This window comes from Scleropages formosus, chromosome 5 (genome assembly GCF_900964775.1).
Source record: "Scleropages formosus chromosome 5, fSclFor1.1, whole genome shotgun sequence".
In the NCBI taxonomy this organism is placed as follows: Eukaryota; Metazoa; Chordata; class Actinopteri; order Osteoglossiformes; family Osteoglossidae; genus Scleropages; species Scleropages formosus.
The window spans coordinates 28,597,307-28,614,608 of NC_041810.1; the positions used below are offsets into that span (position 1 = coordinate 28,597,307).

At 45.9% G+C, this 17,302-nt stretch overlaps 1 protein-coding gene across 4 annotated transcripts; it reads left to right on the forward strand.

Annotated features, from left to right (window-relative positions):
* Window positions 1-1,366: 1,366 nt before the first annotated feature.
* Window positions 1,367-15,178, forward strand: bmal1a (basic helix-loop-helix ARNT like 1a). Of its 4 annotated transcripts, none has more exons than XM_018765802.2 (18): window positions 1,401-1,488; window positions 8,010-8,157; window positions 8,522-8,542; window positions 9,207-9,245; window positions 9,963-10,001; window positions 10,262-10,419; window positions 10,927-11,006; window positions 11,093-11,185; window positions 11,424-11,541; window positions 11,697-11,846; window positions 12,650-12,896; window positions 13,101-13,207; window positions 13,342-13,492; window positions 13,647-13,735; window positions 13,848-13,956; window positions 14,066-14,159; window positions 14,479-14,572; window positions 14,798-15,178. In XM_018765802.2, exons 2-18 carry the CDS (start codon window positions 8,018-8,020, stop codon window positions 14,953-14,955), a joined length of 1,887 nt encoding a protein of 628 aa, XP_018621318.1. In that variant the 5' UTR covers window positions 1,401-1,488; window positions 8,010-8,017; the 3' UTR covers window positions 14,956-15,178. The 4 variants fall into 4 exon arrangements, with proteins under 4 accessions (XP_018621320.1, XP_018621318.1, XP_018621319.1 ...); XM_018765803.2 differs by having other exon boundaries at window positions 12,653-12,896; XM_018765804.2 differs by lacking the exon at window positions 8,522-8,542 and having other exon boundaries at window positions 1,367-1,488.
* The last annotated feature ends 2,124 nt before the right edge of the window (window positions 15,179-17,302 follow it).

Consider the following 17,302-nt stretch of genomic DNA (forward strand, 5'->3'; position numbering starts at 1 on the left):
GTGACACTCTAACTGGCCAATTATGTTAAACTCGGGGGGGGGGGAATTGCAACGAGCGCGAGACGTTCAATACATCAGGTTGATCGCAGGAGTCCCTGCAGATGGAGGTGGTGCCGCGTCCTCAGGGGATCTATTTGTATCGTACGCCGAGCATTCTTTAGTCATTCTGTTTACTGGCTTCCTTGGGGTTCGGCTGCTGCCTATGCATTATAATTAGCAATCTTGGAATATTGCATTTGTGTTTAATCCTGCTTTCACGTTAAGAAAATAAACGGGCTTGGTTGCGTACGTCGCGGTACAGTCTCTGAGTCTGCCACTTAGGAGACGGTCGCGAAAAAATCCTGTTTCCTCCTTATTGTTCTTAATTGGGATCATCGTTGAACAAACCAGATTGTCAACTGTGTTTCGTAGAGGACGCCTGGGTGTCTCAACAGTCCGAAAGCAGTTTTCTCACGGTTGGGGACGCTCTGCGCCGCACTTGCGCAGCGCAGGAGACGGCAAACATAACCTTTGACCAGCCGTCGAACGTCGAAGTGGAATGAACAGATGTTCACACTCCTTAATAAACATAAACGAGTTCTCATTAATGACTCTATAAAAGCCAAACAAAGTCAAGGGAAACGCCGCGCACAAACAAATAAAATCAAACTACTGCATTTATTTAAAGTTATGCAGCATTTTCCATTGCCTGCTGAAAAAATGTAATTGCATAATTGCAGTGTTTCAATGTAACACTTTTGTGGGACAGGTGTTCAGTTTGACAGCTGTGCTGTACTTGGAAACATTAATAAAAAAACTATTTTGGTAAATAATGGCTATGAAAGACAATAAATAAATTTTGTTGAGTTGTCCAAATAATAGTAAGGAATATTTTAGACAAGCAGTGGGGCATGACAGATGGGAATGACATTTGTAAAAAAAAGAATAATTTATGTGACGCCTTTTGCTTGGGTTTAGCAGAACGGTTACAATCACGTTCTCTTGTGTAAACCTTAAATTTACAGTAGTTTTTTTTCATACAGTTTGAGGCTCTCAGAATGTATAAATCGGTATGTAATCTCGGCCCCGATAAAATCACGTTTTTTCATCCCGGTTTTCTGTGACCACTGTATATCCATAATTCATAACTCATATTTCCGCTCCCTCCTGCAGTGATTCACCCATCATTACCACGCACAGGCCGAAGACCCGCCCACTTATGTTTTATTTGATTCTGCTATTGGCTGCAGAACTTTATTATGGGCGAACTGTATGCACTCTCATTGGGCTCATGCACTGTTCTTCGCGTTCTAGGCAGTCACGTGTTCAAAACACGCTTTCTGAATGGCTCAGACGTCTGCGCAGACTCATCCAAAGGCGTCATTGGTCGAAAAAGTAGGTTAGTGGTGCGACAGGCGTTACAGAAGAGGGAAAGTAGGTCATACGCTGCGCTGTTTATCACCGTCCATGTTCGGCTGCATTTAAATGCGCGTTCCGGTCGTCGGCCGCGTAAGTACCGCCGAGCGCTTTAATATCGACGCGTCCAGAGCGAAATATAAATGACAGTGAAATTAATGTAATGCGTGCTTACACTTAGTACAGGAGGGTCGGTGGCTTTGCCCGAACTGCTGTTTAAATGCGCGTTTGTGTGCATGATCGCGGTGTTTTTCTTTCAAATGCACTGAAATGCATCAAGGCTTTAAAACGGGTTAAAAAATGCAGCCGAGCTGCGATTGATTGCGCGCCGCTGCGTTTCGGAACGTCACTGTGACACAATCTGTCTGGTACATGTACAGCGCGTACTCGCGCTCTGTCACCCTGTAGCTGGATACAATGTGTCACATCTCGCTGATCTCTCTGGTCACTGATCTCTTTGGCCAGTGATCCCTGGTCTTTGAGCACTGGTCATTGTCATGTTTTTAATTTTCTAGGCCAGGTGTTGCATAGAATTTGCTAGTAAACACCAGATTTCCCTCTAGTCAGTGTTTGATGGTGGTGCTCCAAATACAATTTCCTGTTAGACAATAAATTGTCACTTTTACCTCCATCAAGCAGCTTTTATTGATATGGGTGTGTCTGATTATCCCACTCCATCCACTGATCCAAGACGCACCGATCCCACTGTCATACATGTCTTGTATCTGATCCACTGCCCCCACCCCCCCCAAGAGTTACTCTCTCAGGACCACACTTTCCGCACCGCGTTCTTGATCTCTGCGTTTTCACGGGATTAAGATGGTGCGGAGCCGGAGCATCTTCTACGCTGGGCATTTTGGCGTTGGAGACACACATGTATTGTCAGCAGGGGCCACGAGGGTCTCATGGGTGCTCAGACTGCAGCTGCCTTGAATAGTTCCTTTGGTTCCCTCTTGGGCTCCCTTTGAGCCCCCTTGGGTCCCTGGTGGTAGGGATCGCGGTGGCGCAGCGGGTTTAGCTGGGTCGTGCTCTCTGGTGGGTCTGGGGTTCGAGTCCCGCTTGGGGTGCCTTGTAACGGACTGGCGTCCCGTCCTGGGTGTGTCCCCCTCTAGCCTTGCGCCCGGTGTTGCCGGATTAGGCTCCGATTCGCTGCAACCCCGCTTGGGACGTGTGGCTTCAGAGAGTGTGTGTGTGTGTGTGTGTGTGTGTGTGTGTGTGTGTGTGTGTGTGTGTGTGTGTGTGAGAGAGTCCCTGCTGGGTTCAGTTTTTAATGGTCCACCTGAAATAACATCATCTGTTTTGCCACAGACAATGTGACAAGTGTGCTGCTTTGGAGTCATGTACTTTTGATAAAGGAATTGCATAAACAGTGCCTTCTCATTAGATTTCTTTTTGTTATCTGGTATTGGAAGCCCTGTCAATGGAAAGTGTTGCAAGGTGTCTCTGGTGGACCTGCTAGTTTTTCATATTTCACTCTTTGTCTTCTTTTTTGGACCAGCAGATTGAGTAGATCTGTAGCCTTTCAGTCAAAGGACCAATTTTCAACTCCGACTTATGCTGTAATACCCTGTATCAACATACTTGCCCTGAGCGGAATCAGAAAAACGGCCCAACCTGATCTAACAATGTTTTTTGCTTTGGAAAAAAGTTTTCAGAGAAATAATGTATAATTACATTTCTCCATTTAGCAGAGGCTTTCCTTCAAAGCAGCATACTAATAAATAATTTACATTTATTCATTTAGTTGTTTTTCTCCAAAGTGACTTAAATTTTAAGCCATTTACAATTAATTACCCATTTATACACCTGGTTAGTTTTACTGCAGCAATTTAGGGTAAATACCTTGCCCAAGGGTACTTTAGCTGGAATAGGATTTGAACCTGCAACGCTTGGGTCCAAAGGTAGCGGCTCTACTCTTCCTACCAAGAAGAATAACAAATTAGCATTTTGTAATTAGTACTTTAACTTGAATCTTGTAGGTTGGTTACCAGTTTGAGAGGGAAAATGTAGCCCAGAGTATCCTACCTTCTACTGGGCTTTCCTTTAAGAGACTGGGGGCAAATGAAGTTACGTAAAACTATATTTTATGACCTTGCAGGAGATAATTGTGTCTTGCAGAAAAATCACAGATCCTACCTTCTGAAATGATCTGTCATAAGGTTTTCTAGAGTAGTGACATCTCCTGTTCCGGTTGTTGGAGTAATTACAAGAGTTGATGTGGGGGGCACCTCTGTATTAGACCTACATAAGAATGAACACACGCTTAGGGAGGAGAGTCTGACAAGCTACACATCTCTGATGGTTACATCATGCAAGCTTGGTGGGGTGGAAGAGGCCTAGAGAAGAGTGAAGACTTCCCATAGTAGACATGCATTGGTTTCCTCCACAACCTGGGGTGTGCTTGCTGATCAGAGATGGGGGAATTCTCTTTATCCAGGAGAATTCTCTGCTGCTCACAAACTTTTTTTTTTTTAAAAAAAAAAATACTTTCGCCTTGCCTCCTTCACAGCTTTTGCATCACCCATCTGCTCGCCTGTTAGTCATGGCACAGCAGAAGCCGTCGCTCCGAGATGTTGTCTCCAGAAGTACAGTATGCTGTGGTTTGACATTTACACCATGAGCCCAGAAATAGTGGGCTGAGGAGTTTTCCCTCCAAAAGCTGGGCACCTGGGATCTACAGGGACTGGGAGGGAGAACCCTTTTAAGGGTTTTAACAGAGCACAAAATAGATCTACTGTGAAACTGTAGAATGTAAGAGCGTGGCTTGGAAACAGACGTTTTGCTGTGGTTTACAGCGCAGCCCATGGTGGTCAACGTCCAGCCGAAGTTGACGCCAGGTGCCACAGCTGAGTGCTGTGTGATGAGGGAAGGGAAGGAGACGGAGACGATCCCGTTTGGAGTTTGCGAACAGCGTGGGTCACTGCGTTGCTAAAAGTCTACAATTCCTGTGCGGTGCCTCCTGGACTGGTTGTAAAAACCGCAGGTTTTGTATGTTGATGAATGACTGCTCATCACTCAATGCACCGAACCTCCTAGGCGATTTATTTTAATGGGATGTATAAAACCATACTGACGTGTATCTATTCGGAATGCACCCCGGTTGGATTACAATGGACCGGTTATTGTCTGCTGTTGTTTGTTTCCTCCTATGAAACAGGGATGTCTTCCTGAATTCTTCCCCCATACAGTTTGTTGGTTTCACATCCAAACAACTGAATATGTCATATGATTAGCAAACCAGGCTGTTGAGAGTATGAATGACTTCTTGACCCCCTTAGGCTATAGCGTGGCACGGGGGTTGAATCAGTGAATGTAGTTGTATTACTTTAACCAGTTTGCCCAGCCCCAGGTCCCTGTGACAAATCAGCAGGTTGAACTGGGGGAACGGTGGTTTATTTTGTGGCCCGGTCTAACCCGTAGGCCACCCAACAAGGCAAGAGCAAAGAAGCAAGGTGAAATTCTGTTTGGAAGCTGAGAGACCAGGAGGATGACTTAGGGATGGAGAGTGTGACTGATGAGGGTGTGGGAGGAGCTAAAGAAGGTGGTGGGGGAGGGTGTGGGAGGAGCTAAAGAAGGTGGCGGGGAATCCAAAATGGGCCATATCGACCAACCCTGGGCTCAGAGCTCTCTGAGAGCACCTTGATTTTGGGGCAGTTTCCTCCCACAATCTTCAGCATGTCCTCTAACTGCCATCTATCTCCTGGCTTTTCCATGATTCGGGGGCTGATGTTTTTGGATCCATCAGGTTTTCTATGGTGAATGAGCACACAGTGAGGCAATTAAATGTCCAGTAGACAGTTGAGCATACAGGTCAAAGGTCCAAATTATTAGAAAACATTTGACTGTGCACTAAAAGGTGCATAACTCCTGTTAAATTCGGCCCACGCTATGTTGTCAGCCTTTGGAACCACGAGAGCGTGATCTCATTTGGCGCTTCCTGGTTCTCCAGAGCCAAAGCAACCTCAGCTCAGCTGTTCTAAATCCACGCAGTCGTTTGGATGCTAGCAAAAGACAATCTATCAAGGAACAAAACACTTGGGATGGAGAACATGTGAGATGGAGAACTTTTACCAGCAATCTCATGAACACAACATCCTAGGGTTCAAGGTCCATCTACAACTTTTTCTTCATTGGTTATATCTACCTCTAAGTGTTGGTCCAGTAGGTAGACTGCATCAGGTGGGGAACTAAAACGCTGACCAAATCTCAACACTTATTTTGCTGTTGTACCCTTGAATGGGGTCTTTCAGCATCCAGCAATATGAAGCCGCTTCAGATCGCTTATCTTGACCAGAATGATGCCTGAGAGGGAGGATGGACATGTTCTCCTGGCAGGACCAGGCAGCTCTTGGCTTCTGCTGGAGCTTCCTTTCCAGGTTGGAATAGCCATCCAAGAAAAGCTTGACAAATGTTTGCTCTGAGCTGTATAAAAAAAAAAAAAAAAATGGAAGGAAGAGCAGCAGGGTGGAGATGAGCACTAATTTGGGGTTGGACGCTTGTTAAAATACCCGAGAAAGCAGCGAAAAGGGTGGTGGAACACAAAGGCGTTGGTGTAACAACCCTCAGCTTGTTAAAATAACCCAGTCAAAGTGAGTACTTTTAGTTCCAGTGCATCTTGTTGCTTTGTGAGGGAAACTGGCTGATTCACATGACCTACTTTTACTCCCCCCGATTCTGTTTTACTCCCGTCTCGTTGCGACGGGGGAATGATGTGTACCAAGATGGGCAGCAGCACGTAGGAGATGCAAACCACCGATGTTCGCAGTGAAGTTCTGGGTCAGAGGTCATCGGTATTACTCGGTACAGAGAGTTCTTGTATTCGCCACTGCCTGGCCTACAGCTTGTTTGAAGGATCAGAAGGTAGACACCATGCGTGACTGTGGAAGCCCACCAGATCCTCCAGAACAGCTATTCTCTGGTGTGTGCAAGGGTCTGTCTGCAGTTGTACTAGGGGTCTGTGAGGGTCTTGCTCTTCTGCCTCAGATGTGTTCGGGAGGAAGGTGGGGGTTTCAGCATTGCTGCTTTCATTTGGAGGGAGGCTCAGGTGGGTGGTGTTAACACTGCAAAGGAACATTCCGGAAGCTTCTCACATAGACTAACTTGGGGGGGGGTCTGCAAGGTATCCTGGCAACTGAATTAGGAAAGATATTCAACAGGTGTGATGGGTGTCCCTCCAGCCCCTCTCTCAGCATGTGACTGTCCTTCAGAAAGCAAGCGAGCGTGTGTGTTTGTGTTTTGGGGTAAGGCTGATTCGGAGAAACTACAGTAAAGATAGGATAGAAACCCGATCGGTTTCCATGGGATCATGTATTCGTTTCAGATGTCATCCGTGTGGCTCTGCCACCAGCGTTCCCAGAGAATCTCTGGACCACTGGCACCAGGGAAGTGGACTTCTGAAATGGTTTACAATGAAGTCACCTGTGTTCTTCTACACAGCTGTCAGATTTCATCTTCAGCTTCAATTCATGGATATCTTTAGAGCATCGAAAGAGAGCTGGTCTGGGAGTCAGTAGAAAATCATTGTCATATGAAGGTCCTTCTTGGATCATTCTGGAAGACAGACTGTAGGACATGCCTTGATGGCACAATGCTAGTGCTCCTTTTCCTTTTCTTGTGCTCTCTGGCCATAAATATGTGGCACAAATAAGAAGTGATAGTCTCCACAGGGTGAGAACTTGTGTTGGAAATGGTCACGTTAGAATTTCTTGTATTAAAGCACCATAACTTTGATTAGCAGAGGAAGGAAGATGAATGGAGAGGCCAAGGCTCACGGCACATATGTCTTGCTGTTGGGTAATTGGAGTCGGTCTCGGAGGTTACTTAAGAGAAGGTTGGACACCCAGTGCATTGCTCTGCTGATTTGAAATTAATTCTGTGGGAAACCTGGACCCAGTGAGCTGTGATCTGTTACCCCTTTAATCCCACCCAGGTGATACTCAGCAGGCTTTCAGGTCTGGTTCATAGTAACCCATGCATAGAGACCAAAAGCTTTCCACAAACTCAAAATCGTAGGACACGTAGAGCACGAGCACCGTGTGAATCATTAGCGGTGGAGAGCCCAAGCTGCAGCTGCTGTATGCTTTTGCACCCCTTACGTAAGACCTTCTCTGCTCACTATGGAGATACAAGGACACAGGACTCCCTTGGGTTCGGAGTTAGGGTCATATTGACTCAGAGGTTGGTTGGGAGAGGGGGACAAGGAGCGGACATGCTCTTGTTGACCGTGAGAGCTTAGTTTGGGGACTAACAAAGCATCCGTGACCCTGTGCCTACATCTCATTGCAGAGGAGAAGCACTCGCAGTGGCTCACACGAGCAGCTTTGAGAAGGACGCCATGTAGGGATGATTGCAGCGAGTTTCCGGGGCAGGTTTTTTTGCATCTTGTGTGGTCGCCTTGATCGAGCATCACTTGTCTCCTCTACCGTCAATGTTTTTCCCTATGTTTTTGCGAGTCTTCATGCCTTCCTCATGTTCCCGTATGGGTGAATTAGTGGAATCGCACCTGAACGCCCTTCAGTATCGTGTTGAATCACTTGAATGTAGAGTTTCTGATTCATGACACCTCCGTGCGCCGCAACGCTTTGACGCACTGTCCTCTGTCTTTTGGTTGGCAGACGAGCTAATGGCAGACCAAAGAATGGACATTTCTTCCACAATGAACGAGTTCATGTCTCCCAGCTCCACCGACCTCATCAGCAGCACCATGAGTGCGGGTGGCATGGACTACACCCGCAAGAGGAAGGGCAGCTCCACGGACTTCCAGTAAGCACCTGTTGTACCCTCACATCTCGCGTGGAATCGTTCCTCGAACCTGCTCCCTTCAGGTCAAAACTGGATTGGTTTCTGGGCACATTTTGTTTGTGCTTGAAGCTCCATTTAAATGTCGAAGCGTTGACAAATGCATGCATGTTTATGCGTTAACGATCCTTGGGAATATTAGTCTTACGGCATACTGCTGATCTGAATAATTTTTTTGCGTAACGTTAATCTGAAGTCCACAGCTAGTGTGTTTACCGCATCAGGATGCGGAGAAATGTTGCAGCTGATGGGGTCCATCTGACTTCAGTGTGCATCTTGATTCATGTGCAGCTGAAACTATAATACATCCATTTCCTTGCTTTTGCAGAATTGATGGATTTTCATTTGAGTAAGTATTGACACAATCTGCAAAGTTCTCAGATGAAGGGTGTCATCCGTTCTGGAGCACCTCTGCACCCACACTCTACACTCGCTGCAGTCCTAGGAAAGCTGGGTGGTTGTTATGGTAACCATTGTAAGGCTGCTGCTATTTAGACAAAGATTTTTTTTTGGAAAACTAAATAAGCAGTACATGGCATACTAAGCAAAATTAGTCGAACCCTAGAGACCTACGACATTCAGACTTTATCACTAGAGTTTATCAGCGACAAAAGAGCTGCATCCTGTCTCAAGGGACATGGGGAAACACTCATGTCCTCATCAAAGACCATTACTTTGCTGAGAAATCACTTTTTAATGTGATTTAGTTATTTAATTTATTGCCATCATATGTGCTATTTCTACCACTTCATTCACCGTGTCTCTTCAGTAGCATCTTAGCGCATTATGGAATTTAAATGAGAAATACTTGTTTTATTACTTGTTTGGTATTGTTGAATAATTTTAGTACAATTTATATTATCATGTATGTTTTTAAAGTAATGCCATTGATAAGTGCACATAGTTGGAGATTTTGCTGCCTTTGTGGTGTAGTCTTAGAGTGTCGGGGTGTTCGTAAACGTGTTATCACATGATGTCATGAAGAGGAGTGTGTGTTTTCTGTCTTTTCACAGGGATGGGCTGGACGCAGACAAGGACAAAGCCCTGGGAAGGTAAAGCTGCTTGGGGTGTCGCGTACATGTCTGGTGTGACTTGGGGGTGTATTATATGTGGATTGTAGACACTGATGATCATCTATCCTTCACTGCCTGTGGGCAACGCAACAGAGTACACAGTGCGGTCGCGGGGACTCGGATTCGGCAGAATTTAAGAGATCCAATCAGATTTAACTGTTTGAAATCATATTGAGTTATATTATGTTCTATATCCCTTGTGTATGAATGGAAGTTTCTCTGCGATGAGCCGTGGCCGAGACCAAGTGCCTCAAATTAGGTGGGGCTGAAGGTCCTTTGCGCGATTTCTTTCGCAGGAAATCACATGTATTGTTTTTTCCCCCACAAATGTTCAACATCTGTTAGAAATTTTGTCCATATGCCGCTGCTCTCTAATTGGGACATTTTCCAAAACTGCACTTTCCAATATATATAAGGTTGGAAGAACAATGAATGATCCAGAACACGGTTTTCTCGAGCGGCAGCTGTACCCGTTGCCGCTTCGCTTGGTTGTAGTAGAGGAAGTTTCTGCTGGAGCAGTTTGAGTACCTCATGGCCTAGACCCTAACCCTCGCACTGTGCTTTACTGTGAACTTTATTCTGTTGTGCACCTACAGTCTGGAGCTCTGCCCTTAAATCTGCGCCATTTCCATATCCTTGCACTGCGTGAAAGGCGGATGTTCATCTCACCATCTCGTTGTCTGTCTCCCCCCCCAGGGACTGTGTGGAACAACAAGGCCGGATTAAGAATGCCAGGTATGCAAATCTGTGCCCCCCTGGACCTCTTTTTGTTTGTGGTTTTAGCACCGTCTACAGAGTAGGCCTATGTTCCTGGCAGGGTTAGGACTCATTTTAGCACAAGCTTTGGCTGCAGTAATCTTTAATTCGAGGAACGGATCACCTGCACCAATAGAGATGGAACGTGTGTTACCTACAGATCGAGCCTGGTGCTATTCGAAGCTGGACAGACTACAGGTGTGGGATTGTAAAGGTTGACGTTTTACTCTCATGCACAGAGAAGCGCACAGCCAGATTGAGAAGCGGCGGCGGGACAAGATGAACAGCTTCATCGACGAGTTGGCATCCCTCGTGCCTACATGCAACGCCATGTCCCGCAAGCTGGACAAGCTGACCGTTCTGCGGATGGCTGTCCAACACATGAAGACACTGCGAGGTGAGGGATCACCTGTGGAGCTTCCAGAATCCATAAGAAAGACCCAGGTTCAAATACCTGCTCCTACTGTAGTACCCTTAATAAAGGTATCTGCCCTAAATAAATACAGTAAAATTATCCAGATGTATAAATGGGTAAATTGGTGTAAGCATTTAAGTGTCCAAACAAGTGTCCTTACAAGTGTCCACATTGTAAGATGACTTCCAGAAAAGAGGTAGCTAGTACCGTAGTGGTTAGAACTGCTGCCTTTGGACCCAGAGGTTGCAGGTTTAAATCCCACCTCCAGCTGTAGTACCCTTGAGTAAGGTACTTAACCTAAGAATTGTTCCACTAAAAACACCCAGCTGTATAAATGGGTAAATCATTGCAAGCATCTCAGTGTCCAAACTTGACATTGTACGATGACTTGGAGAAAAGGGGCAGCCCGTGTGTGGTAGTGGTTAGAACTGCTGCCTTTGGAACCAAAGGTTGCAGGTTCGAATCTAATTTTCAGCGATTTGCCCACAGGTGCGGCGAACCCCTACACCGAGGCAAACTACAAACCGGCCTTCCTATCAGATGATGAGCTGAAGCATTTAATACTAAGGGTATGATGACCACAATGGCACCGTTTTGTCTGCTGTGAATGAAAATGGGCGATGAGCCGTTAACCCCGAGTCTCTCCTCTCCCAAGGCTGCAGACGGCTTTCTCTTCGTGGTCGGCTGCGATCGCGGAAAGATTCTTTTCGTGTCCGAGTCGGTGTACAAAATCCTCAACTACACCCAGGTTTGTTGCGGGAAAATCCGACGGGCGGGAAGTCTGCTTAAATTTGTTTACGGTTTATTTTTACGAGAGTCTGATTCTCAGCGGCATCTGCTCCACATCTTGAGTTTCCATCGTTTACAGTCAGTCTGCGTACAGTCAGCCTTCCTGAACACCAAGTGTAACCAGGCAACAAAATGCAGTGTTTGCGCATAATGTCTACTCCGCTTTATAGAGGAAAAATCTCTCTGCTTATCCATAGAACGACCTGATTGGCCAGAGTTTGTTTGACTACCTGCACCCAAAGGACATCGCCAAGGTTAAGGAGCAGCTGTCGTCGTCGGACACGGCACCACGAGAGAGGCTCATCGATGCCAAAAGTAACCCAGCTCGCTCGGGCCATAGTGCTTCTCTAAGATAAGACAGGGTCACTTTCAGTGTGTACTAAGTGACAAACCACGGTGTGTCCTGTACTCACAACAACAAGGGAGTATCACTGCGCTCACAGTAACTGTGGTCCCTGTGTGTCTCACAGCCGGACTCCCTGTGAAGACAGACATCACCCCTGGGCCATCCAGGCTGTGCTCCGGTGCCCGGCGCTCCTTCTTCTGCAGGATGAAGTGCAACCGACCCTCGGTGAAGATGGAGGATAAGGAGTTCCCCTCCACCTGCTCCAAAAAGAAAGGTGCCCCTCTTCCACCCGTCCCCCACAAACACTTGAACGCAGGCTACGTGATGGCAGCAGGGCATGGCTGCAAAGCACCACTGGTTGTCTGACATCACCTGCGATCTATAGCATACTATTTGTACTGTGGTTACCTCTTCATACAGGTGAGTGTTTTAGGTTAAGCGTGATGCTCACAAGGAACAAAGGAAGGACTCCTACTGGGACTTGAACGAGCATCCTTTAGCTCAGTATCCTGATTACTTAACCCATAGGCAGCCTGCTGCTCAGATGGCCAGTTTCTTCATAACATCAACACACGTGGAATCTGTGTTTTGTCCCTCGGCGCTGCTGAATCCTTCCCTGCATCCAAGAAGGGTTTCAAACCCATCTCTTTCAGACCCATTTCTCTGCTCATCTCCTGAAAGCTGTGGAGTCCTGCACCATCTGCCATGGTTATCTATGCATTTTCCATTTGCATGTCACCTCTATAGGCAGGTGCTTGAAGGATGTGAACCTGCAACATGGTGATGTCAGAGAAACAAGCTGTGCTTTGATAATCTGGCATCTGTGTCTACAGCTCTTCTGTTGTTGATGCACTTTAGTTTATTCTGAGTTACTGTACATCATGTTGGAGAAAAGCATCTGACATAGTCAGCCTTCCTGCACACCAAGTGTAACCAGGCAACAAAATGCAGTGTTTGTGCATAATGTCTACTCCATTTTAAAGAGGAAAAATCTCTGCTTCTCCATAGAACGACCTGATTGGCCAGAGTTTGTAATTGTAATGACTAAACATGTTGTCGTCTCTCCCCCAAACATAGCAGATCGCAAGAGCTTCTGCACCATCCACAGCACAGGCTACTTGAAAAGCTGGCCGCCAACCAAGATGGGCCTGGACGAGGACAGTGAGCCGGACAACGAGGGGTGCAACCTAAGCTGCTTGGTGGCCATTGGCCGCCTGCACCCCCACATCGTCCCCCAGCCCAGCAGCGGCGACATTCGCGTGAAGTCCACGGAGTACGTCTCACGCCACGCCATTGACGGAAAGTTTGTCTTTGTGGACCAGAGGTGAGCGTGAGCTGTCTCTCACAGACAGTACGACACAGAAGAAGCAGAGATGGGGCCCATGTTAATCTACACAGGGACACGAGTACATTGTCATTTGTCATCACATCATGGGGTAGCTAACAGATGGCTAACAGGAGCCCCGAGGAAAGGGAATTTCATCGTAAGATAGAGTTCGTAATGCTGTTGGCTCCTACCTTCCACTAGGGCCACGGCCATCCTGACCTACCTCCCCCAGGAGCTGTTGGGAACGTCATTCTATGAGTACATCCACCAAGACGACATCGGGCACCTGGCTGAGTGTCACAGACAAGGTAGGTGCCCAAGGAGATGGCAATCTGGTCCAGGGGGATAGGGTATATTAATGAAGTTCCTTGGTTTGTCTCTCAGATCCTCGTCCTCTTTAGGCACATTTAACTTAAACCCCTGTCCATGCTCCTGTCCGCAGTGCTGCAGATGAGGGAGAAGATCCACACAAACTGCTATAAGTTCAAGATCAAGGATGGCTCCTTCATCACGCTGCGCAGTCGTTGGTTCAGCTTCATGAATCCCTGGACCAAAGAAGTGGAGTACATAGTGTCCACAAACACTGTTGTTTCGTAAGTCCCGGCTCGGGGACTACACGTGACTGTAGTTTTACTGCTACTTTGTTTTGTTACCCTGTAATTTACATCCTCCTTTTGAAGTCGAGTGCATGTAGAGGGGATACCTGATGGCCTTGACCAGTCAAAAACATTGCACTTATTCTTACAGCGGAAGTACGCTTGACGGCGTGGATCCAAACTACCCTCAACTCGCCGGCTCCCCCCAGAGTATGGACAGCGTACTGACAGCTGGAGACGGCAAGTCTCATTCCCCATCCGCCCACTCAACACAATGGTGTCTATGGGGCTGCTGCAGTCCTACTTCCCGTGCTTCTGGTCAACAAACTAACAAGCATGCATTCCTTTACAGGAGCAGGGAAGCGAGCTCTTCAGATCGTCCCGGGCATCCCTGGGGGCACACGAGCGGGAGCGGGCAAGATCGGACGCATGATTGCTGAGGAGGTGATGGAGATCCAAAGGTGAGGGGCGCCAGGTTACTCAGCCCTTTTGTACATAACCGAAGAAGCCAGTGAATACTTAGCAATTGCAGGACATGAACCCACGGTGAGTGACGGGTCTCTCTAATAGGATTCGAGGTTCCTCGCCATCCAGCTGTGGCTCCAGCCCCCTCAACATCACCAGCACCCCACCTCCAGACACCTGCTCCCCAGGTGGAAAGAAGGTAGGTCTGTCTTCCTCTCCTTTTGTTTCCCTGCCACAGGGATGTCTGCTGCCATACACCTTGTTGAAGCTCTACAACTGCTGAGGTCAAAGGTTAAACCTGATTGCTGTTGCTTTTGGGGGGGCAGCAGGCCGAGTAATAGTTAGACCCATCACTTTGAATTTCAGCAACTGAAGTTTGAATCTCAGCTTTTCCTGTAGTACCTTTGAGCATAGTACTGAATTACAAAATGGGTAAACCTTTGGAAGTACCTCAGAATTGTATTTTGCTTTGGATGACAGCATCAGCTATAAATAAATGTAAATGTTTCTGTTTACAGATACAAAACGGCAGCACTCCAGACATTCCTTCAGCCGGGATAGTACCAGGACCAGACTCCGTAGGGTACCCCTACTCCAACAACTCCATTATGAGTACGTAAAATGACCGTCTAGTGTAATGCACACATTGTATCTCATAAGACGTACGTCGCTTTGGAGAAAAGCATCTAAATGAATAAATGTAAATATAAAACCCTCATTTGGTCACCTTAATGTTGCTCTGCTGTGTAGCTGTATTGTGCGATTTAAATACAGTGTGACCAGACGGCACTTGAAGTGACATTTAAAGTGTGCGTTGCCTCCATCCCCACCTTACAGGCGACAACTCCCACCTGGGCATCGACATCATGGATGAGCCAGGGTCCAGCAGTCCAAGCAACGACGAAGCCGCCATGGCTGTCATCATGAGCCTGCTAGAGGCTGATGCAGGCCTGGGCGGCCCTGTGGACTTCAGTGACCTGCCTTGGCCTTTGTAAGGGAGGGTAGGGGGCTGAGGAATGACACCAAGAACGCTACAGAGAACGGGGAGGGGGTCATGTGCTCCCCAAGCGTTGGCCAACTCTGTACATGCCAACTGTCTTTTTTTGGGTGTTTTTACACTACAAGGTTTCCACGTTGAAAATTTCCTACAAGACTTGTATCATAAACGTTTATCATGTAAGAATTCTTTTCACTAAAATATATGGTAAGTGTATTGTATCGCAGTGAAATATTTTTAAAATAAAAAGTCTCTTGCTTTCAGCTTTGAAAAGTTGAATTTAATGAAAGATGACAATTTCATGATTGAAAGTATGTTATGCTTTTGACTGAAACACCTGAACCAATGAAGAACACCTATTTTAAACTACATTGACTTAAGTCAGAATTTACTTTGCAAACATTTAATACACTGTTTTGAATTGGTACTGGCTCCTTGTGTTACGAACAGTCAAGGTAAGAATTTGAAGGTCTGAACGCAGCCAGGTCTCCGAGGTGGATCATCACTACTCTCTGTGCCATAACTGTGAAACAGAGGGACATCCTTAGTAGTACACTAGCTTTCAAAGAAACAGTTTCCAGTTTCTTTAACTGCATTTTCTATTTGTTAATTCCAAGAATCTCTGCAAACACAAACTGTTTGCCTGCCCACTTGATAGATGGCATGAAAGGGGCCCCAGTAATAGAGTTGTGGATCCTGTTAACTCCCAGTGTTTACAGTTCATGGTTGGAGCCCCTGACTGTTCTAGACCGCAACAAGACAAGAGATGCCCATGTTTATGGGATTAATCAGTTTTTTTTTTTTTTTTTTAAAAAGGCATTCAAAAGGAGATTGTGGGGATAATGTTTATTTTGTCTTTAAAATTAAGAGCTCAAAATTAGTGAACTGATGAGATTTTTACAAAATTAACATACTGTTTGTGACTTACATTTATTCATTTAGCTGATGCTTTTCTCCAAAGCATCTTACATGTTAAGGTCACAATTATTACATGCTTACAATCATTTACCCCTTTATACAGCTGGTTAATTTTACTGGAGCAATTTAGGGTAAGTACCTTGCTCAAGGGTACTACAGCTAGAGGTGGGATCAAACCTGTGACCTTTAGGTCCAAAGGCAGTAACTCTGACCCCTACGCTACACCTTTAGAGGCACGTCTAAAACAAGCAAAGTAAGTTGGGACAGCTGGTAACATAGTGGTTAGGGCTGCTGTCTTAGGACCCAAAGGTCACAGCTTCAAATCTCTAGTACTCTAAACTTGCTCCAGTGAAAAATTACCAAACTGTACAAATAGGTAAATAATTGTAAGAAGATTAACAGTAAGTCCCTCTGCCGAAAAGCATCAGCTAAATGGATAAATGGAAGTTATGAACAGACATCTGGTGCCAGTTGTGTTTATAAGCTGGGGAGTCTGTGCACCTGTGCTTGTCTAGGATGAACAATCAGTAACCTATAGGGAGAACACCATCAAAACATTTCTCCTGATTCCCTCCATATAACCCATAATTTCATACCTTGATTTTTTTTTTACCTTAGTTAAGTCATACTCTGCTGCCCCCTGCTGTCACATCGTTGTCTCAATGTTAATGTAGGAATCACAGTACTTAACAGAATTCCACATTGATACTGAAATAAAATGTTCTGCTTAGTACCTCCAGTATGTAACAGGCCAGTTAATTCTTGTAAGCATTCATAATTAAAAGTGGCGATGCTAGAATGGACTTCTGAACCAAGTATAGAGAAAGTCTTGTGTTCAAAGGACAACAGCCAATCGGCATAGTGAAACCAGACAGGAAGAACTCACCTGAAATTTATTACTTTGTGATCAGTGTGTCACTGGTTTTGAGGAATGACCTTCCTGTGAAAGAAGGTAGATGCGATTCTTCACTTTGTCCAGCTGGACCCACCTCTGGTGAACAGAGATCATGTTAAAAGAACTTCCCAATCAAGGTTTTTGTCCTTTATCATATAACAACTTGTCAGCCACTTTAAAGTGAGAGCTACTACAGTTCAAGGACATAAACTTTACCGGAACAAAAATCATCACAGCTCATGGTGTTGGGGCCAGCAAGAAGCAAATTTAATTAATGTACTCTATGTATTTTTTGCCTTTATGTAATTACATTCACTGTTCTACTGTGTTTTCCTAGGAATATATGATAGTTGATCTACTTCAGTCAGACATCAGTAAAGTTCTGAAGGAATAAGCTGTTCCCCTAAACTGGATCAAGTTACCCTGATGGCAGCAGGTGGCAAACGTTCCCTCGGTAAACCTGGTTTTGAATCACCACTCCCGTTGTAGCACCCTTGGAAACAGTACTTACCCAGTTGACACAGTACATCTA

Bases quoted from the DNA above. Each gene is read 5' to 3' on its own strand.
- bmal1a (XM_018765802.2), top strand. From the start codon at position 8,018: ATGGCAGACCAAAGAATGGACATTTCTTCCACAATGAACGAGTTCATG. The intron at 11,007-11,092 runs GTATGATGACCA...TCCTCTCCCAAG, and splicing joins TGAAGCATTTAATACTAAGG to GCTGCAGACGGCTTTCTCTT. The intron at 11,186-11,423 runs GTTTGTTGCGGG...GCTTATCCATAG, and splicing joins AAATCCTCAACTACACCCAG to AACGACCTGATTGGCCAGAG.